The sequence below is a fragment of the Ranitomeya variabilis genome, chromosome 1 (assembly GCF_051348905.1).
Source record: "Ranitomeya variabilis isolate aRanVar5 chromosome 1, aRanVar5.hap1, whole genome shotgun sequence".
Taxonomy (NCBI): Eukaryota; Metazoa; Chordata; class Amphibia; order Anura; family Dendrobatidae; genus Ranitomeya; species Ranitomeya variabilis.
This window is the reverse complement of record NC_135232.1, coordinates 101,342,511-101,365,324: the sequence shown is the minus strand read 5'-3', so window position 1 is coordinate 101,365,324 and position 22,814 is coordinate 101,342,511. Positions and strand designations below refer to the sequence as shown.

Below are 22,814 nucleotides of genomic sequence, written 5' to 3'. Positions count from 1 at the left end.
TAGGATGGTATCCGTGGATGAGGTACTCATCTCCTGCGTCTCGACATGTTACATAAAAGTGGAGGTCCTGGCTGGGTGTGTGGGCTTGTGTACACCATGCAGGCCACATGTAACCAACGACGGAGGTTCACCAGACCAGATGTTAACCAGTTCATGAAAGGAGACCACCATTTTAAATTAAACTTCTTTTTATTGAAGAATAACTTGATATGAACTATGCACAGCAGATAGTAGGCATTTATCTTCATGGATGTTTGTTTAACAACAAGTGAGCACACTCATCTCTTTCTTCTCTGAAAACACTCTTATCTTCTCTTACTTCCTCTACTCTTTGCATAGTCCAGCACACTATCTTGGGAGCTTCCATTTCTCTCTGTGGTGACCACACGGGTCGAGGAGTAACGCTACGTACTCTAACAGCTACTCTGTTTCCAGCCCAAAAGAGTCATAAACTCCATCTGTAGCAACGCGTTCTGTGATTTCTCCATGGGAGAGGATGTCCCAATATGGCGACACTTGAGTTTCTTTACTATAAACGCTTAGTAGCTACAATCACATACATGTTCTCTTCCTTTTGCTTCCCTTTACTTTTGCCTTCCGTTACCTCTCCAATGTAGACTCCGTACCATCCTGCTACATTTGCTTCCCTGGCCCTGATACTGTTTCTCTCACTCTCTCTGTCCCGATTCAGGACTGCTACTCGCTTCTCTTCTCTAACAGGCTTTTACTATCTGAGGTCTTTACTCTGCACACTCTGGGCTCTTTCTGACTCACTACCAAGAAATCCTTTCTGATCCTGCTGCAGAGCCCCTCCCTTTCTGGGCTAAATTCTGGACTTAACTCTATCTTACTCTACCCACTGTCTGTTGCTGGGCAGACGTTAATGGAATGCCTGCCAGGGCCGTTGGGATACTCGGTACCGGGTCCGGTACTTAAAGGGATGTGTCACAGCCCTGGGCACCCATGTTAAGGGAAAAGTCTTTAAAGGGGTATTGTGAATAAAGTGTGTTTGTGATGCCACCTGTGGTATTCGGTCAGAGGTGATCCACGCTGCTTAAAGGGGTTCTTTGGGGTGATGTTGTGGCAGCAGGGATGGTATGGCTTCCCACAGGTGAAGCTGGGTCCCCAGGGCTCCCGGTGTATAGATAGAGATGGTGGGTGGTGTAGCAAGATACAGAGGACACAGGTTTGCAGTCTCTTTACCTGGTTTACTGATGAATTCAGGCACCCACAGTCCAGGGTACCAGATCACGGATGCAGGTGTAGTCCGGCCGGCTTGGAAGCGAGTTGGGAGTCCCCCTTACCAGGTGGGGTTGGAAGCTTTCCCTCTAGTGCTGTGGTGTAGTCCCTTGCTGCCTTAGGCCTCACACAAGGTCCTCACGTGTTCTCTCTGACCTCCTTGCAGGTAGGACACTATCCGTACAACAGGTAGCTCAAGCCTTTTTACAGGATCTCTACCATGATCCGGGCTCTATGTTCTATTGTGTCCTCAGGTTTCTATGGCAGACAGGTGACTTGTAGTCCAGCTGTCCTGACTGTTTCTGCTGTGAGACGTGGAGTCCGTCACAACCTCGGTCTTCTGGCTACCAGTATCTGCGCTCAGTAGGGAGGTAGCTCAGTCACAGCTAACTCCCTAGTTCTTCACTCTCCTGCTCTTCACTTCCCCTCCATGCTCTCTACAGCTTGTCCAGCTTTCTGTTCTATCTCTTTCCTTTCAGGAGCTGCAGCACACTCGTGGCTGCACAATCCCTCTTGTCCTCTCTCCTCTGTCCCTCTGACAGACTGTCTTCAGTTCCGGTCTCTGGCAGACTAACTACCTTTCCCTCCAGACCAGAATATACACTGTGTGCAGAATTATTAGGCAAGTTGTATTTTAGAGGATTATTTTTATTATTGATCAACAACTATGTTCTCAATCAACCCAAAAGACTCATAAATATCAAAGCTTAATATTTTTGGAAGTTTAAGTGTTTTTTTTTTTAGATTTGGCTATCTTAGGAGGATATCTGCTTGTGCAGGTGGATCACCCCCACGTAAGGGCAATGGGGTACTCGGTACCGGGTCCTTCGGTTTGGGGGGATGTCACGGTGGCCTGACCCGATCCGTGGCCCTTTGAGGGGTGTCCAATTAAAGGTGTAGTTTGTCTAATGTTCGTGACTCCACCTGTGGTACTCGGTCAGGGTGACTGACGCTGCTTAGGGGTCCGCTGGGGTGAGGTTATGGCAGCTAGATGGTATACCTCCCCACAGGTGAAGTGTTCCCCCAGGGCTTCCCAGGAGTGGAGATGGTGATGGTGTAAGGCGCAGCCAATAACAAGGACACAAGGTTGCAGTCTCTTTACCTTTTACTGAAGACTTAAGCATCCACAGTCCAGGGTACAGACCACAGGGTAGGTAGAGTCCGGCCGGTCTGAAGGCAAATCCAGAGTCCCCTTATGCAGGTGGAAATCAGTAGCCTTCCTACTAGCGCCTGTGTGTTGTAGTACCTCCCTGCTGAGCAACTCGGTAAGGTCCTCACAACTTTCGTATGTTCTAGATGTCTTTCTCTCTGTCCTCCAGATGGTGTGGATAGGACAAACCCGTATGACTGATGACCTGAGGCTTGTTTATAGGGACCATAAAGATGCCCCGACCCCAACAATTTGCCACCGTGTCTTCTTAGGTATTAAGGTCGGGCAGCCAACTTGGAATTGACTGTCCTGCCGGTCTCTGAAGTAATGCGTAGATTCAATTACTCCCTCGGTGTTCCGGCTACGCGCCTCAGAAGGAGGCAGCCTATTTCAGGGCAGAACTCCTCCCGGTGTTTTCTCCTTGTGCTGTGACTTCATTTCTCACTCTCTACAACACAGTTCTCTTCGTGTCCTTTCTTAGGATGCTGCCGCACGTGGGGCAGGCGCAGCTCCGTAACTTTCTATCTCGCTAGGCCTCCGTCAGGATCCCACCCCTGACAGGGATCCTCTGTCTGCAGCTCAGATGTTCCTCCTTTCCCTCTGTCTGCCTGACAGGAACTCTCTGGGTCAAGACCCAGGCAGCGTCTGACTGACTTTCTATCCAAACTACCAGTTTTACCCTTCTGTGAGGAGTGCCCTACTAGATAGGAGCGTAGCTCCCCCTGGTGGATTGGAGTGTGAAGTGTGGTGTATGGTTTGTGATACCTGGTAGGAAGATCTCCTTTGTTACCTTCAGACGTAATATCACTCCCCCTGGTGGAAGAATGACATTACTGCAACGACCAGGACTCTGGGGCGCTGCACTGGTAACTATTACTGTGCAGAATAATTAGGCAACTTAATAAAAACCAAATATATTCCCATCTCACTTGTTTATTTTCACCAGGTAAACCAATATAACTGCACAAAATTTAGAAATAAACATTTCTGACATGCAAAAACAAAACCCCCCAAAATTAATGACCAATATAGCCACCTTTCTTTATGATGACACTCAACAACCTTCCATCCATAGATTCTGTCAGTTGCTTGATCTGCTTACGATCAACATTGCGTGCAGCAGCCACCACAGCCTCCCAGACACTGTTCCAAGAGGTGGACTGTTTTCCCTCCCTGTAGATCTCACATTTTATGAGGAACCACAGGTTCTCTATATGGTTCAGATCAGGTGAACAAGGGGGCCATGTCATTATTTTTTCTTCTTTGAGACCTTTACTGGCCAGCCACGCTGTGGAGTAGTTGGAGGCATGTGATGGAGCATTGTCCTGCATGAAAATCATGTTTTTCTTGAACGATACCGACTTCTTCCTGTATCACTGCTTGCGTTGTCTTCCAGAAACTGGCAGTAGGTCTGGGAGTTGAGCTTCACTCCATCCTCAACCCAAAAATTTCCCACAAGTTCATCTCTGATGATACCAGCCCATACCAGTACCCCACCTCCACCTTGCTGGCGTCTGAGTCTGAGTGGAGCTCTCTGCCCTTTACTGATCCAGCCTCTGGCCCATACATCTGGCCCATCAAGAGTCACTCTCATTTCATCAGTCTATAAAACCTTTGAAAAGTCAGTCTTAAGATATTTCTTGGCCTAGCCTTGACGTTTTATTTTAGGTTTCTTGTCCAAAGGTGGTCGTTTTTCAGCCTTCCTTACCTTGGCCATGTGCCTGAGTATCGCACACCTTGTGCTTTTTGTTACTCCAGTAACGTTGCAGCTCTGAAATATGGCAACACTGGTGGCAAATGGCATCTTGGCAGCTTCACGCTTGATTTTCCTCAATTTATGGGCAGTTATTTTGCGCCTTTTTTGCCCAACACGCTTCTTGCGACCCTGTTGGCTATTTGCCATGAAACGCTTGATTGTTCGGTGATCACGCTTCAAAAGTTTGGCAATTTCAAGACTGCTGCATCCCTCTGCAAGACATCTCACAATTTTTGACTTTTCAGAGCCCGTCAAATCTCTCTTCTGACCCATTTTGCTAAAGGAAAGGAAGTTGCCTAATAATGAAGCACACCTTATATAGGGTTTTGATGTCATTAGACAACACCCCTCCTCATTACAGAGATGCACATCACCTGATTTACTTAATTGGTAGTTGGCTCTCAAGCCTGAACAGCTTGAAGTAGGACAACATGTATAAAAAGTATCATGTCATCAAAATACAACTATCTGCACACAGTGTATATAGGGGAGCCAACCACAAACTGGATCAGAGTTCCCCCTTCTGGCCTGGAGTGTTAACATGTTGCATGCTTGTGATTACCTGATAAAAGAGATCTTCCTTGCTTCCAGGAGTGACATCACTCTCCCCGTGAGGAAACAATGCCACTGTAACAACCAGGGACCTGGGGTGTCACATTAACAATGTTATTGTCATCTTGTGGCCATTATACTTAACATTACATATCACACAGTACACATTACACATTACATTGTACAGCATTACATGTAGGCTTCTCAAGGGGCGTGGAGAACCTGTCCATTCCCATACAGCTGCATGATTTCAGCCTGGTGTGTTTGACTCTGAAACATTGCGGCGTTTCAGAGAAACACATACTTTCAAAGCTGCCGGGGACCAAGCCGCACAGGAGACTAATCAGACAGGTAGGTCCCCAGCGGCTCCACTCTGCCCGCTGCCTTGGAGTGACAGGTTTCTCCCCATGTACATACACAAGGAGAGACCTATCACTCAAATGGATTGGACAGCATGTATCAGCTGTCAGTATCCCTTTAATGCATAGTTAAGCACGACAATAAACAATGTATTTATTATAAATGATTGCTTTATTTGTAGAGTAACTTGGAGAATCTCTTGGAGAAACTGCAAGAAAGTTCACTGAAGACAGAAGATTTTGTTACAAGAGTAGAAGCATTGTTTAATGAGGTTGAAGTAAGTAACTAAGCTGTGAACTGTTCATAGATTCTTTACTGATTAATGGGTGCAGTCTTGGATTGTCCACCTTTGTCTTGTCATAAGGTGTTACTAAAATAAATGATCTTCATTCTGCACTGTGATGATATGCTAAGATTACAAGAAATAACATACCATCTTCCAGCATTCCCACTGCACAGGGCAGTGACACCGTACTCTGCACAGCGGCTGACCAGGAGTGCTACTGCACTCTGAAATAGTCAAAGATCCTGCTAAGAAAGGGGTTTGTTATCAGGAGTCCCAGAGACTGGACCACCCATCTTAATATTGTGGCATATTCTAATAACATGGGCATGGGCATTTAGGTGTAGAAAATAGGCATCTTGGGTTAATTGAAAACTCTCTCTACTTCTTCATCACAATGTCTTGATAGATCATGCAGACTGATGCATTTAGAAGAGTCTTTCCCAATCCACATCGTAAATACAGCACAGCACAACTGCAGAAATATCAATCAATTTAGTAATCTTTCCTGTTTTTTTATTCCTATAGCCAGCATGGTAAATACATATCTAGCAACATTCCACACATTGATAAAAGGAAACGTGATCAGGAAGGGTTTGAGCATATTGAATATGATTTGTGACATCTGAAGTAGTGGGGGCACAACACATTTTACCCTCAGTTGATAAAGCAGATATAGCATAGCCAACTAAGTCACTAAGAGTGAATCCAAGAGGGACATGTGGTTCACCATAATTGGTTAATACGTCTTGTGATAGTTTCTAAAGCTCTTTTCTTAAATGGTTATTACCAAAATCATAGTGTGTTCTCACTTTTCTGTACATGTGAGCAAATACAACCTATTTTTAAATCTGCTCTAAATTGCAGCTGTCACCCCCATAATTATGATCTCCTTGGGCTCTCTTTAACCTCCAATTTCAACGGATCCGTCCGCCAGTAGTTCATGATCTTGCTCTGACGATTCCCATGGACCACCAATGAAATGTGAAATTTGGAAATCGAAATAAATATTGGTCAAATAGTGGGTCATAGTCACTACATTCAAAGCAGATAGAGGAGCCTGCAGCACTGAGGAGAAGCAGTGTGCTGCTGGGAAATACGGTTTTAGCAGATAATATATAACTATGAAATTCAGATCTGGGAAGGAGATGAAAAACACTCCATAAATGTACAAGAAAGAAATGTTATGTTGGCCTTGTACTTTATATTAACAATAGACATGTATATATTGTGCTTTGTAAAGACAAATATTGGCATTGTGGGGTTATCCTTTGAAAGAGAACCTGATAGCTGATACATGTTGCCCGATCCACAGGCAGTCTGTATCAGACATTGGCTGCACAATTTCAGCCATATATGTTTAGGTCTGAAACTCTGCGGCCTTTCAGAAAAAACACAGTTTAATAATGACTAGGGACCAAGCGGAGAAGGAGACTAGTCAGACAGCTAGATCCCCTGCGGCTTCTCAACGTCCACTGCCCTGGAGTGACAGGTCTCTCTCTATATGCGTACGCAGGGCAGCGAGCAGAAAGAAACCACCTGGGGACCTGCTTGTCCGACTATTCTATGCCGCTAGGTCCCTACAGACTATTACCGTAAATTATGTTTTTCTCTGAAATTCCACAGCTTTTCAGAGTTAAACATACATGGCTGAGATCATGCAGACAGTCTCTGATGCATGCTGCCTTTGGATCGGGCAGCATGTATCAGCTGTCAAGTTCCCTTTGAAGGCTTAGTCCCACAATATCAATCATAGCACAATGGTTTAAAAGCCCTAGATAAATTAACTTATGGGATGAAATCAGTTTCCAAAAATGCTAATATCACCCCCTTAAAATCTGCATGTCATAGGCTTTACCATGTTGCCCACGGATGCGTTCTGTAGTTCTTTTTAGACAGGTCACACTGGCTCAGCAGACATCTGCTATCCTTCTACGGGCCTGCTCTTACTGTGCAATGAGCTGACGCATGCATGGTGGCACCATTCTGTGTGTACGTGATGATGTGAAAGGAAGAAAGCTATCTACAGACTGTGACACTGTGCGAAAGACGCAGCTGAGCAAGCACAGAAACGTCAACTGCTATACCACTATTTCTTTCTTATTAAAGGCTTGAATATTTATGTCCATATTTGTTAACATGGACGCCTCCTATGTATAAATACAATTTAAATAAAACTAGGCCTTTATTTATACTATCTGAAAGTGAAAATGCCCACAGCAACAAATCAAAGTTCATCTTTCATTTTTTAAACAGCTCTGGTAAAATGAAAGCTGCACTGTGATTCGTTGCTATGGGCAACAAAGAGCTAGGAGAGGATGTATAGGGTAAATATATGTAAAATACATACAGGATGGATTATAATCCTTTACAGAAAAAAAAGTTACTTATATTATGACTATTAAACAAATTCAATAATGAATTAATAAAATAAGTAATTAATGACTATTGATGTAACCATGTCTCCTCATGGCAGCTTTGCCCAGTGGCAACTTGCAGAGCACAGAGGCTATTTGAGGACAAGCTAATGTGATCTGTGCAATGGGGAGTACAAGGAGTCTGGAAAAGAAGTAGGGGTTTTTGGGAAATGTGGTTTATTTTGGCCACATGGGCAGCACTTAACAGGGTAGTCCACTACTCTGACAACCCCTTCTCAGTCCTTTGTAAAATAATAACTCTTAGGCCGGAGTCACACTACCATAGAATACGATCAAGTGCTATGCGAGAAAACATCGAATAGCACTTGGCCCAGTGTTAATCTATGGGGCAGGCCACATCGGCGTTTTTTTCTCATGCGTGTTCGATGAGCATGTAAAATCGCAGCAGGCTGCAATTGGCACCGAGACTTGGCCGAGATTCACCAATGTAAGCCTATGGGTGCGAGTGCTGTCTGATTTTTGCACACCAATGTCTTTTGAAAAGCCGACAATTCATGTGCTGCATACAGTAAAATCACAGCGTGACAGGTTAGAATAGAATAGAATAGATAGAATAGATATATACACATTACACATAGAATAGATAGATATAAATGTCAGTGACACACACAGATATTTATATATATATATATATATATATATATATATATACAGTATATATATATATATATATATATATATATATATATATATATATACAGTATATCATAGCAGAAAAGGAGGCAATTCAGCAGCCACGTACTGTAAAATCACAGTATAAACCTACAGCGTTGAATAGATGGATTACGTACAGGATATACACATAATAGATTTACAGATGTCAGTGACATTTACAATTACTAGTACAGTGTGTGTGCAGCTTACTGTACATGTATTTAATTAATAAAAGATAATTTTTCTGAAAAAAAATGTTGTGGGCTCCTGCGTAATTTTCTTAACCAGCAGAGGGAAAGCCGATGGCTGGGGGCCAATGTTTACAGCCTGGGGAAGGGGATAATACCCATGGAGCTTCCCAGGCTATTAAAATCAGCTCACAGCTGTATACTTAGCATTTACTGGCTATTAAAATTGGGGGGTTCCTCACAAAATGACGTAGGGTCCCCCTATAATTAATAACCAGCAAAGGCTATGCAGGCAGCTGCGGACTGATATTAATAGCCTAGAATGGGGCTACATGTAGAGTAAGCTGCACACACACTGCACTAATGGTATATGTCACTGACATCTGTATATCTATCTATTCTATGTGTATGTAATCCATCTATTCTATCCTGTCGGCTCCTGCTGAGATTTTACAGTACGTGGCTGCTGAATTGCTGGGTTTTCTTCTACCTATCTATGTAATATATATACATTTATATATGTGTCACTGACATCTACAGTATATATCTATGTATTCTATGTTTATTTATCTATTCTATCTATTCTATTCTAACCTGTCACGCTGTGATTTTACAGCACGTGACAGATGAATTGCCGGCTTTTATTTTATCTAATATATATATATATATATATATATATCTACTGTAGATATGTTTTGAAGAATATTTCCTTTGAAAATGATATGTAAATGACATAGAGAATTGCTCTATGTAACAGCTCATGTTAAAATTGCATTGCAATCGGATAGCAATTGCACTGCATTCGGATGTAAATCAGATGCCAGGTGTGAAAAATTGGATTGTACTCATATGACAGTCACGTGACACTTGCATGACACTAGTGCGACTGTCGGCACTGAGAATTGTGACTCTAGCCTTACACTAAATCTCCGCGGCTACCTCCTTTCCTGCGGTGTTGGTATTGGCTTTCCCAGTGATTGTGTGACATTGTTATGTTATGCGATCCCTGCAGCCAATCAGTACTAGCGTCACTCTCCTCTCCATCAGACGAATCGCATACATCTGGAGAAAGTGAGAAAGCAGCAGCTCTCACTTCCTCCACATGTCATGATTTGTCTGAAGGAGAGGATTGTGAAGCCAGCGCTGATTGCAGAAATCATGTGAAATACGATGTCACGTGATCTCTAGGAGAACCAGTGCTAACACCTCTTGAACGGCGCCGCCAACAGAGGTGAATATGAGTGTTTGAATATGAGTGGTGTTATCTTATAAGAGGTAAACATAAGGGGTTATCCGAGTAGTGGACAACGCCTTTTAAGAACCTCCCACTTCACACTTTACCGATTGATAAAATAGCTGGTGCCCAGAGGATATGTTTAAATGGACTGGTAGTCAGCAACAAATATCTGTCTACATGATTATCGGCCCATGTAAAAGGATCTTACAGGGAACCTGTCATGTTGAAAATGGTATCTGATCTGCATGAATGATAGATATCATGGAGCAGGAGTAGCTCATCAAATTAATATACATTTTTGTGGGAAACGTTTCAGAAAAACTTGCATTTTGTTCTTTGAAATCCTTGGTGATTGTGTATACGAGTCCAGTGGACAGTCCTGCTAGTGACTGACAGTCTTCCCTGTATGACTGTGCATGTAGAGACAGCTGTCAATCACTGAGTAGGACCGCCCGCTGGACTCATATGTATATAAACACCAGGGATTTCAATGAATAAAATTAGAAGTTATCCTGAAACTTTTCCAACAAACACAAATATCATTCTGAATCCGAAAAAACTTGGCACTCTAGATGAATAATTATCATATGCAAAAGGTTTATTGATGTGATTATTCATTCTTTCAATGTTCTTTTTATTGAAAATTTTAAGGTTAACAGACAGTTAAAGAGAGTAAGATACAGTGTAATAATGATCATTAGACAATTACGAGAACATCAATTGGTACAAAGGACCAGATCAAGAGAGCTCTGTTATCAGTCTCTCAAAACTATTGTAACATTAATAGTAAACAAAGTAACGAACAGTTATCTTCTTGTAAAGAGAAGTAAAATTGAACGAATATCAATTCAAAAAGAGAGGTAAAGAGAAAGAGTAAGTAAGTGGGAATGAGGGAGAGGGAAAGGTGAGAGGGAAGGCAGGGGAGGGGAAGAGTGGAGACTCATTGGAATGAGTACATTTAATTAATGACTATATCCCAGAATAAAAAATAGACTGAGTTCTGAATCGTGTCCAAGGATTCCAGATATTTTGAAATTTGGAAAAGGAGTGGTTGGTTTTTGCTGCTAGCTCTTCTATGCGGTACAATTGATCTACTTTGAGGTAAATTTGCTTAGTTGTGGGTATATCTTTAGTGTTCCAATTTGAGGGGATCAAGGATTTTCCTGCCGCTATAACAAATTGTGACAATTTGGAAGCATTCTCGTCTCCCGGCCACAGTGGTAGGTTCAGGAAGACATTTTCCGGTATTAAAGCAGCGTTTTTTCCTAGTAAATCTTGTATGATAGATGCTATTGCCTTCCATAGGGGGGTAAGGGATGGGCAGGACCACCATATGTGTAAGAAGTTGCCGTCATCAGCTTCACATCTCCAACAATAGGAATTTGTTGAGCGATACCATTTCTTGATTTGACTGGGAGTTAAATACCATCTGGAAATAATTTTAAATTAGTTTTCCTGAATGTGCACGCAGGTAGAAGGGCCATGTGAATTTTTATATATATATTTGATTTGAGGATCTGAGAAGGAAGTGTCTAGGTCCTTTTCCCATCGAGCTAGATATGCGCTTTTCACTGAAGTGTCTGTTTGGAGCAGAGATTGATATATTATCGAAAGAGTCTTAGTGGGTATTTTTGATCTGGCACATAGGGTTTCAAAAGGGGTTAGTGGTCTACTGAAATCAATTGTTTGGCTGTGTTGGCGAATGAGACAAGAAAGTTTATCATATTGCAAAAATGTCAGGCCTGAGAGTCCCGGGATTTGAAGCAAATCTTGTAAGGGGAGAAGTGTCCAGTCCACGATTAATTGCTCAAGTGGAATATGGGCAGCACAACTGGGAAATGAGTCCAAAAGGTCAGTAATCTTGGTCAGTGGTGAGAGAGGGGGCATCAGCATAGGGCCAAATTTCCTCCATATTTTAAAAGTAGCTAAGGTGTGGATATTTTTTAGTTTAGGTGGAATCAAGTCCTTGGTGTGACCCAGTAACATAGAGTGCAGAGATATAGGGGACATTGCTTCTTCAATGCTTAACCATTGTTTATCTACTGATTTCCTGATCATGTGGATCGTTCTTGTAATATGTGCTGCCTGGTAGTATTTTAAAATGTCTGGAGCTCCAATCCCTCCCAAGTCTTTCGGAAGAGAAAGTGTTTTGGTGTTAATGCGTGATTTACCCTTTTGCCAGATGTAGTTAAAAAATAAGGAATGCACTTTAGCTAGGAAGGAACCAGGCAAATGAATTGGGAGTATGTTGAGAATGTAGATAAACTTTGGGAGAATAATGCTTTTTAAAATATTTTTTCTGCCTATCCAAGATAGGTATGTGTCCTTCCAAGAGCGGAGGAGTGTAGTAGTACTTTCCAACAGTCGGATGTAGTTAAGTGTGAAGAGATCTTTATCCGAGACGCACAGCTGTATGCCTAAGGCTGGAGTCACACTAGCGAGTCTTACGGACGTATGAGCGCAGAAAATACGTCCGTAAAACTCGCCAAACTAACGGTACAATTATTCTCAATGGGTCTGGTCCTATCAGCCGTATATTACGGCGACGTATTATACGGCTTTCTACGGCCGTAGTAAATCGCAGCATGCTGCGTTTGTCAGCGTATTGCGCAAATAATACGCCAATGAAAGTCTATGGGGGCGAGAAAAATAGGGATTCCACACGGACCAGCAGTGTGACTTGCGAGAAATACGCAGCGGTGTTAGTGAAAAGCCAGTAATTCAATTGCCGGCTTTTCATTTCTCCTTCCTCAACCCGACAGGATATGAGACATGGTTTACATACAGTAAACCATGTCATATCCCCCTTTTTTTTGCATATTCCACACTACTAATGTTAGTAGTGTGTATGTGCAAAATTTGGGCGCTGTAGCTGCTAAAATAAAGGGTTAAATGGCGGAAAAAAATGGCGTGGGCTCCCGCGCAATTTTCTCCGCCAGAGTGGTAAAGCCAGTGACTGAGGGCAGATATTAATAGCCACGAGAGGGTCCATGGTTATTGGCCCCCCCTGGCTACAAACATCTGCCCCCAGCCACCCCAGAAAAGGCACATCTGGAAGATGCGCCTATTCTGGCACTTGGCCACTCTCTTCCCACTCCCGTGTAGAGGTGGGATATGGGGTAATGAAGGGTTAATGCCACCTTGCTATTGTAAGGTGACATTAAGCCAGATTAATATTGGAGATGCGTCAATTATGACACCTATCCACTATTAATCCAATTGTTTGAAAGGGTTAAAAAACACACACACATGATTAAAAAGTATTTTAATGAAATAAACACACCGGTTGTTTTAATATTTTATTGCTCTCTCAATCCATCCGGAAGACCCTCGCTTGGCAAAATAATAAACCCACAATATACATACCCTCTGATGAACTGTCAGGTCCCACGAGGTAATCCATCTGAAGGGTGCACTTCGACAGGGCAGACTGGAGTTCCACCAGAGAAAATGGCTTGATTAATTGTTCTTGCTGAGATATAGACAGGGCTGGGAGGTTTAGGCTATTTAAGAAGGTTTGAATGTCTTGCTTTCTCTGGCTTTTTTCTCTTTCTCCTTCAAGGCGTAATTGGTATAGGGACTTGTAATAGTTTAAAAATTCTTCCTCAATCTGAGAGTAGTTTGGGGTTTTTTGGCCTGCTTTAGTTTTGATAGAATGGATAAATGTGCGGGCCTGCTTCTTTTTAATAAGTGACATAGTTAATTTAGAGGCTTTATCCCCATGAACAAATATGCGGTTTTTCCAGGAAGCGAAAAATTTTGCTGATTGTTCTCTGAGGATATCCTTTAGTCTTTGCCTTTTAGCTGAGAGCTCTAGAAGAGTTTGTGGTAAGGCTACGTTCACATTTGCATTGCGTCGGGCGCAGGTTCGGCGATGCATAGCTGCGCATGCGTCATGCGCCCCTATATTTAACATGGGGGCGCATGGACATGCGTTGTCTTGCGTTTTGTGACACATGCGTCATTTTTGGCGCAAGCGTCAAGGCGCACAGGACGCTGCATGTTGCATTTTTTTTTTGCGCCGAAAATCATGCCAAAATTGGACGCATGCATAGGCCGCACAACGCAAATGTGAACGTAGCCTAACAAAGTCCTCTTATGTTGGGATTCTAAACGCTTTATCTCCTCATATAGAACATTTAATTATTTATTTTTATTTTATTCAGGTAGGATGCTATAGATATAAGCTCTCCACAAATCACAGATTATTAGATTATTAAGGGTGATGTTTCAGCATTGTTCTTTAATTCAAAATAAGTTTTAATGGCTTTAACGATGCGAGGGTTAATAGAGGGACTATCTAGGAGAGAATCATTCAATTGCCAGGATCTGTTTGGGGAGAATTGTTTAGATAAAATTAACTCTATCATTAAATACGAATGATCTGAAAATAAGGAGAGATTTATATCTGCCTCTTGTATATTGGGTAGTAAAGATCTAGGTGCAAATACGTAATCTATTCGGTGGTAGGAGCCATGAGGGTGAGAGAAGAAAGTGAAATCTCGTTTAGTTGGGTGCATGTAGCGCCAAATGTCTACTAGGTTTAATGCATGGGCGGACACACCGCATGTTCAGCCTGTGCAGCTGCACAGGGGCCCAGGAGGCCCGATCAGCTGCTCAAATATCTTACTGTCTCATAGAGCCAGCGGCTGCATTTACACTAAGAGGAGAGGAAGGGGCCGTACCGAGTCTTCTGCTGTCAGAGAGGGGCCTCTTCCTCTCCTCTGAGTTGATGCTGCCGCTGGCTCTTTGATATGATGAAGGAGCCCAGGATCCCTGGACATGCCCCCTGGAATCCTTGGACACGCCCCCAGCTTCTCTTCCTGGTGCAGGCAGGAACAGGCCTTGTAAGTATGGCTGATCTCAGCCAGTCCTGTCTCCTGCCTCCTCCTCACTGCCTTTGAGCAGTCAGTACATCTGTCACCTCTGCTGCCTCCTGAGAGTTCTGACAACTGAACTGCCTGATCAATGTTCACATGAGAGATCACATCAATCCCCCTGTAGCTACCTCCACCTCCTGTACCGAGGGGGCTTTATTGGAAAACTGCGGCACTGGCCCATTCAGATGCAGGAGCTGCAGTGTGAATGCTGATGAGTGGCCAGTGCAGCCCAGTAAAGACCCCTCAGTACAGGGGTGGTAAGTGGCTACGGGGGAGGGGAGGTTGATGTGATATCCGATGTTCACATGGGTCAGGCACCTGACAGAGCTTCTCAGGAGGAAGAAGTCTCAGATCCACTGACTACGGGGAGAACACTCTGCAGCTATCAGAGGTAGTGAAGAGGCAGGAGGACTGGCGAGAGCTGGAGATCTGGCCAGTAAGTGCTGATGGAGGACTGAAGACCTCCAGGACGGAGCTGCTGGAGATGGAAGAATGCACCTGCCAGAGGGACGGCACGTGTAAGTAACAAAATGTGTAGAGACTTACCTTCACCTATGTGTATTACCATACTTCTGTGCACCTGTTTGTAAAAGTCTATATATAAGTATGTGTATATATGTATATATAATTGTCTAAGGGTCACTTCCGTCTGTCTGTCCTTCTGTCACGGTTATTCATTCGCTGATTGGTCTCGCCAGCTGCCTGTCATGGCTGCCGCGACCAATCAGCTACAGGCACAGTCTGGAAGAAAATGGCCGCTCCTTACTCCCCGCAGTGTCCCCGGCAATCCGCTCCATTATCTCCGCTCCCCGCAGTCAGTGTCCCCGGCGCTCCGCTCCATTATCTCCGCTCCATATTCCCCGCAGTGTCCCCGGCGCTCTGCTCCATATTCCCCACAGTGTCCCCGGCACTCCAGTCCATGCTCCCCGCAGTGTCCCCGGCGCTCCGGTCCATGCTCCCCGCAGTGTCCCCGGCGCTCCGGTCCATGCTCCCTGCAGTGTCCCCGGCGATCCGCTCCATTATCTCCGCTCCCCGCACTCAGTGTCCCCGGCGCTCCGCTCCATACTCCCCGCAGTGTCCCCGGCACTCCGGTCCATGCTCCCCGCAGTCACTGTCCCCGGCGCTCCGCTCAATGCTTCTCGCAGTCACTGTCCCCGGCGCTCGCTCCATGCTCCCCTCTGGTCACCACTAACACAGGGTTAATGCCGGCGGTAACGGACCGCGTTATGCCGCGGGTAACGCACTCCGTTACCGCCGCTATTAACCCTGTGTGTCCCCAACCTTTTACTATTGATGCTGCCTATGCGGCATCAATAGTAAAAAAAAAAGTAATGTTAAAAAATAAAAAAAAAACTACTATACTCACCCTCCATTGTCCGCTCGCGCCTGCCGCCATCTTCCTTTCCCAGCGATGCTTTGTGAAATTACCCAGAAGACCTAGCGGTCCCGCTAGGAACGGAAGATTTCGCGCCCATCGGCACAGCGCCGTTGGATCCCAGGAGGCAGAGAGACGGGACGCTGAGGAGCAGCGACGAGAATGGTGAGTATGTTAGAACTACAAGGGGCCCTCGGATCCGAAGGTGAGTATGTTTATTTTTTATTTTTTAACCTGTGACATACGTGACTGGGCAATATACTACGTCGCTGTGCAATATACTACGTGGCTCTGTGCAATATACTACATCACTGGGCAATATACTACGTCACTGGGCAATATACTACGTGGCTGGGCAATATACTACGTGGCTCTGTGCTGTATACTACATGGCTGGGCAATATACTACGTGGCTCTGTGCTGTATACTACATGGCTGGGCAATATACTACGTGACTGGGCAATATACTACGTGGCTGGGTAATATACTACGTGACTGGGCAATCTACTACGTGGCCTGTGTTATATACTACGTCGCACTACATGCATATTCTAGAATACCCGATGCGTTACAATCGGGCCATCATCTAGTGTATGTATATGTTCCTATGCACAGCGCTCATATGTATCTGTGGGACACAAAGATAATCACAGTACACTATATATGTATATATATATGTATGTGTGTGTATTAGAACCTGAGTGTACAGCAGTTATCTGTGTGTCTATAATTATATATATATACAGTATACTGTATATGCTACATATAATGCACACACATACACACAGTCATGGCCAAAAGTGTTTTCATGTATCGATGTGTACTTTGGTTATCTATGCATGTATGTACAATATATATATATATATATATATATATATATATATATATATATAAGTATCTGAGACACAGTAGGTAGTAAGTGTAAGGGTAAATATCACTTAAAGGGAACATGTCAGCAGTTTTGGCCGCTATAAGATACGGCCACCACCTTTCAGGGCTTATCTACAGAATTCTGTAAGTATGTAGATAAGCCCCCTATCCAACCTGAAAGATAAGAAAAATAAGTTTTATTATACTCCCCTGGGGGGCGGTCCGGTCCGATGGGTGTCGCAGCTCAGGGTCCGGGGCCTCCCATCTTCTTGCGATGCCGTCCTCCTGTTGCTTCATGGCTCCCCGGAATCGCGCTCCTGCACAGGCGTACTTATCTGTCTTGTTGAGGGCAGAGCAAAGTCATGCAGTGCACAGGCGCTGTGCCTCTCTGACCTTTCCTGGCATCTGCGCACTGCAGTACTATGCACAGATAAGTACGACTGCGCAGGAGCGCAATGCCGGGGAGCCATGATGCAAGCAGTACGGCGGCGATCATAAGAAGATGGGAGGCGCCGGACCCGGAGCTGTGACACTCATCAGACCGGACCGCCCCCGGGTGAGTATAATAAAACTTATTTTTCTTCTCTTACAGGTCGGATCGGAGGCTTATATACAGCATTATAGAATGCTGTAGATGAGCCCTGAAAGGTGGTGGCCGTATCTTATATCTGCCAAACCTGGTGACAGGTTCCCTTTAGCGGGGCATTCCCGGGGCCAGACAAGTCGCAGCTGCATTGGGCCCAGGAGTGGAGTGCGGCCACTGACACCAGCGAATATTTCAGCGCGATCTGCATCCTTGGATGCACATTCAGCTGAAATATATTGCAGCACGGTGATCCGCCAGTTCCGCTGCAGTACACGCCGCTGACCAATTTGCATCCAGCATCTGACCTCGGTGTGTCCATGACTGGGGGTCATATGGCAGTGACGACAAGTCAGCTGGCGGCTCTTGCGCCGGTTGCAGAAGAGGACGCCGTGTGGCATGGGAGCGGAGAAAGGTGAGTAGAATCGAGTTTTTTTCCATGTGTTGCAGAAGAACAAGACAAATTCAGAAAGGGGCATGTAGCGCTATGCCTGACATGGTGTCCCCTCCTCCCTCTATGCAGGGACACCAGCTTACTCACCGGCCCATGGCACTGTCTCCAGCATGCTCCTGCCTTCTACCTCCACTATGCATGCTGCACTGTGTCCCGATGGGGTGCCTAGGGTGCATCTGTGCACACTCCCCTGTTCTAAAAGGGGCAGCACGTACACATGGTAAATGCTCAGCTGGTAGGCATTTAGTTAAATGTGTGTTCACTTGCAACGTGTCTCCCAGCCAAAAGCGTGGAGACATCTTGTATAAAAAGCACCCTCCTCAGTAGGGAGGTGCCTGAGCAATCCCTATAGTTACAGTATGTTAGGTAGTTGGTGTGTATGCAACTGTATGTTGCCAGGTCCCCCATCCCTAGTCTGATATAGTATCCCATATCCCATACCCTGTTTACTGTTATTAGTGCTCGCTTCCTGTGACTGCTTCGGCGGTGACCGTATCCTGAAATCGCATCTGCGGTATCGGTACCCTCCCGTCCCTTATTACGTAACATCCTATTTATGTATGGTGCCGTCCTTTATTATATAGCGTCTAGTGATGAGCGAATATACTCGTTACTCGAGATTTCTCGAGCACGCTCGGGTGTCCTCCAAGTATTTTTTAGTGCTCGGAGATTTAGTTTTCTTCGCCGCAGCTGAATGTTTTACATCTGTTAGCCAGGCTAAGTACATGTGGGGGTTGCCTGGTTGCTAGGGAATCCCCACATGTATTTATGCTGGCTAACAGATGTAAATCATTCAGCTGCGGCAAGAAAAAGTAAATTTCCGAGCACTAAAAAATACTCGGAGGACCCCCAAGCATGCTCGAGAAATCTCGAGTAACGAGTAGATTCGCTCATCACTAACAGCGTCCTGTTATGTGGAGCACCGTCCATTATTACCCAGTATCATCTCTCATTATTTTTGTATTCACAGCGTCTTCTCTTTATTGCATGGTGTCCTCTCCTGTAAAATGTAAAATGACTGCTGAGGGAGCAGCATCTGACCAGAAGACCAGTCCATCAGCCGCATCCATCACAAAAGAAGCTTTCCCATGCTCCATCAGCCATCATTTCAGTTTATATCTAACAGGAGTGGATGATATGTAATAAAGAACAGGGAGGTATAAATAACAAAAATAATGAGAATCTGATACGTAAGGGACGGTGCTGTACATAACAAGAGGGAACTATATGATACGGGACGGTGTTATACATAAAGAGAGAGCACTGTGTAATAAGGGTTGCAATATATATGAGAGGAGACTGTAAAAAAAAAATGTATATCTGTAGCTTGGTCGCGATGAAAGGAGGGGGGCCCAGATACATTTCTTGCACAGGGGCCCTAAGCTGTCTGTGTCCGCCCCTGGTTTAATGAGTGGAGAGCTTGTTTCAGTCTAACTAAGTCCCTAAGAGAGATTGCACTTTTCTTTTTTGTTGTATCAATGGAGGGTTCAAGGGCCAAGTTGAAGTCTCCACCAAGTATGAGTGTACCTTCCCTAAAGTCCCTCATTTTTTTGAGTGTGGCTAGAATCCATTTTAGTTGCTTCTTTATTGATGTGATTATTCATCTAGAGTGCCAAGTTTTTTCGGATTTGGATTTGTTGGGCTGGATACCCTACTTGAGCACCTACTCTATACACTACTACGAGTGCCGTGTTGTTCTATTATTACAAATATCATTCTGGTCAGTCTCTCCAGCTCTTGACAAGCTAAGAGGGATCCAGTCGTTTCATTATTCCTTAGCCAATAGCAGCTCCTTCCCATATGTAAATAAGACACATGACTGCATGCGACTTGGGTAAAATGGCCACAGCCTTTTATTAAATTATAACATAACGAAACCAGAAGCAGCCACAACATTGGCGTCCCCACAATAAACATTTTTAACTTTAAGACTAATAGGCCCAGGCCTGAGGCAATCCCCATGTCCTAGAGAACTTTCCTTGACTGCACCACACCAGCCCAGGGAGTATGGTATTAACACCACATGGTTAGCACCCCTAACCATGCAGGACCTGCGCATTCCAGTTATATTGAGATGTAACTGCAGCGCCCCAGAGTCCTGGTCGTTGCAGTAACGTCGCTCTGCCGCTAAGGGGAGTGATGTTGCGTCTGATTGCACTAAGGGAGTTCACCTGACCAGGTATCACACACTACACTTCACACTCCGGCCACCAGGGGGGGTGGTTATATCTAGTAGGCCACTCCTCACACTCTGGTAAAACTGGGGGTTGGACAACAAGACGGGGAGAAGTAACTGGGAAGAGCTAGAGAGAGGACCTGTCAGGGATGGGATCCTGGCAGACTCCTAAGAGAACAACGCAACAAGTGAGCAACGGGAATACAGCAAAGAGGCAATAGGACCAGAAGGAGTCGTGCTGTAAGATCGAGGCAACATCCTTCTGAGGCGCAAACAGTCGGTGGCCGGAACGCCGAGAAAGTAAGAGACTTTAAGCATTACTTCAAACCACGGCAGGACAGCCAATTATAGGTTGGCTGTCTCACTAAAACACCTAAGCAGACAACGGAGGCAGCTGTGGGAGAGGGGCGACTCTAGAGTCCCGGAAGAACTCCAGGCCTACCCCGTCATACGGGTGCGTCCTGCCATATCATCTGGGGGACGGAGAGAGAACGAACATCAGAGGCAGACAGAATCAGTTGTGAGGACTATCCCGGGGTGCTCAGCAGGGAAGGACTACAACACATAGGCGCTAGCAGGTAGACGCTGATTCTCACCTGTCAAGGGAACTCCTGATGTGCCTTTGGACCGGCCGGTCTCAGACAGTCCGGTTAACAGTGCTCTGGATTGAGGACCCTGAAGCCTTCAGTAAAGAGACTGCAACCTGGTGTCCTCGTCATTTACCGCGACCTGCACCGCACCACCATAACATCATCACCACCCACACCTTTCATTGGGCGCCCCTCAGCAGGGTCACGGACCGGGTCTAGCCACCGTGACAACCCCAGAGCAGAGACTCAGAGGCCCGGTACCGGGTACCCCTCGGCCCTGCGGCAGTGGGGGCGCTACATAACCAATAACGCCCCTTATGCAAACAGACACGACACTTAATGAGCCTTTGACCCAGACCTATCCCCCGCTGCTTGTGGCAAAGTAATACATATCTGAAAACATTCTCTTTATCAACTGTTAATATACCCATATATACATTTTCATTTATTTTTTTATTAAATAATTTTATTTGGCACTTTCATTTTAAACACACATTTTTTTTTATATATATATATATATATATATATATATATATATATATATATATATATATATATATACTAGGGGCGGGTGGGTGGTATGACAATTTAAGAAGCAAGGGGAGGTACCTGTTCACCCCTCACCATATATTGTCCCATATAACCCAACCTCATTCCTTCCCCCTAACCTATCAAATCCATGGCATATCCACCCCCAAACTACAAGTACAACGTGACTGGTTCTTAATCCTTTGTTCCATCAGGTCATTCTTATTTTTTGCTCAACTAAACCCTCGTTGGTCTTATTGCTATTGGTATTGGATAGGGGTGGGGAATAGGTCTAAATATCATGGAAAGTAACCTGATTCTGCAATGTCAAAGCTGTTGATCACAACTTGTCTGAAAAACCTCATCCTTTTATTTTTTCCTAATAATTAATGATCCCTCCACTCCTACTACTGTCATTGATACAATCCATATGATCTTCATAGAAAAACTGCACAGAAGCCGAGAAACATTTCACAGACGAAAATGAAAAAACGGTACAAACAATAATTGACCAGCACAAAAAAAAGAGAGAGAGTTTTGAGGAAGTGAAGAAGATGAAGATGGATTACTTGTATGATCAGATGGTCGGTTTCCAGCAGAGTGTCGATACAGCAAAGGAAATTCTGGAGAAAGCCGCTAAGGAGCTCAATGAACTGGATCCTGTTATGTTTTTGAGTGTAAGTCACCCACATACAGGTTATATACTTTACATGTCTGTTGTGCAGTTATATAACTATACATAATCCTGAAATTACAGTATACAGGCGCTATAGTGTAAATCCCACCCCCATATATTATATAAAGGTATGGCAACATTTACAGAGCTAAGTCTCAATGGCTGATTGCACTTATATAGATACTGTTTGGATCCACCCAACCCCCGATCATATCAGAGATCCCTGTAGACGCCACGTGTGACATGGCAATACGCGTGTGGACATATAGACCACCATTCTTCTATATGCATATACTTTGTTACACTACATAGCTGCACTTTATGCTGCTGCGGGGTTCCTATTTCTTTTGTTGGCCAAGGTCCTTTGTTTACAGGAGGTCGTGGGGTAATTCGAGCCACTTATCATGATGAGCCACTTTGATTTCTATGTGTAGCACAATAGTACCTTTTCAATATTTTTTTTTAAAGAATTTATGTTTTGCCTTGCAGCACTAATAAAATAGTAATTTTCATGATGCCTACTAGTGGGCGCCACTATTATTCCTATAGCTCTTAGTCCTGTTTTTGGGATACACATTTTTTGCTATGTGAGCATGTAGCACCTAGGGATTGTACGTTGGTTGTGCCTGTCACTTTGCTATATGCAATCTCCATTCATATCATTGTCCACTTCCTAGCTTATATTCAGGTGTGTTAGAACGGCTTCACATGCATTTCTGATTTCATTATGGTCCATTTACGGAATTTGTATTATACGGATGTTTGGATATAGATCAATTAATTAAACTGCCATGTCTTCACAGCTGCAACAGCAATGATATCCCC

General features: G+C 44.4%; 1 protein-coding gene across 1 annotated transcript in view; it reads left to right on the top strand.

The window, feature by feature from the left end:
- Window positions 1–22,814, top strand: part of CMYA5 (cardiomyopathy associated 5) — a 127,792-nt gene that overhangs the window by 12,539 nt on the left and 92,439 nt on the right. Inside the window, exons 4-5 of the mRNA XM_077286798.1 lie at window positions 5,239–5,334; window positions 21,757–21,990. Coding sequence (XP_077142913.1) covers window positions 5,239–5,334; window positions 21,757–21,990 — 330 coding nt within the window. The remainder of the gene's footprint in view (window positions 1–5,238; window positions 5,335–21,756; window positions 21,991–22,814) is intronic.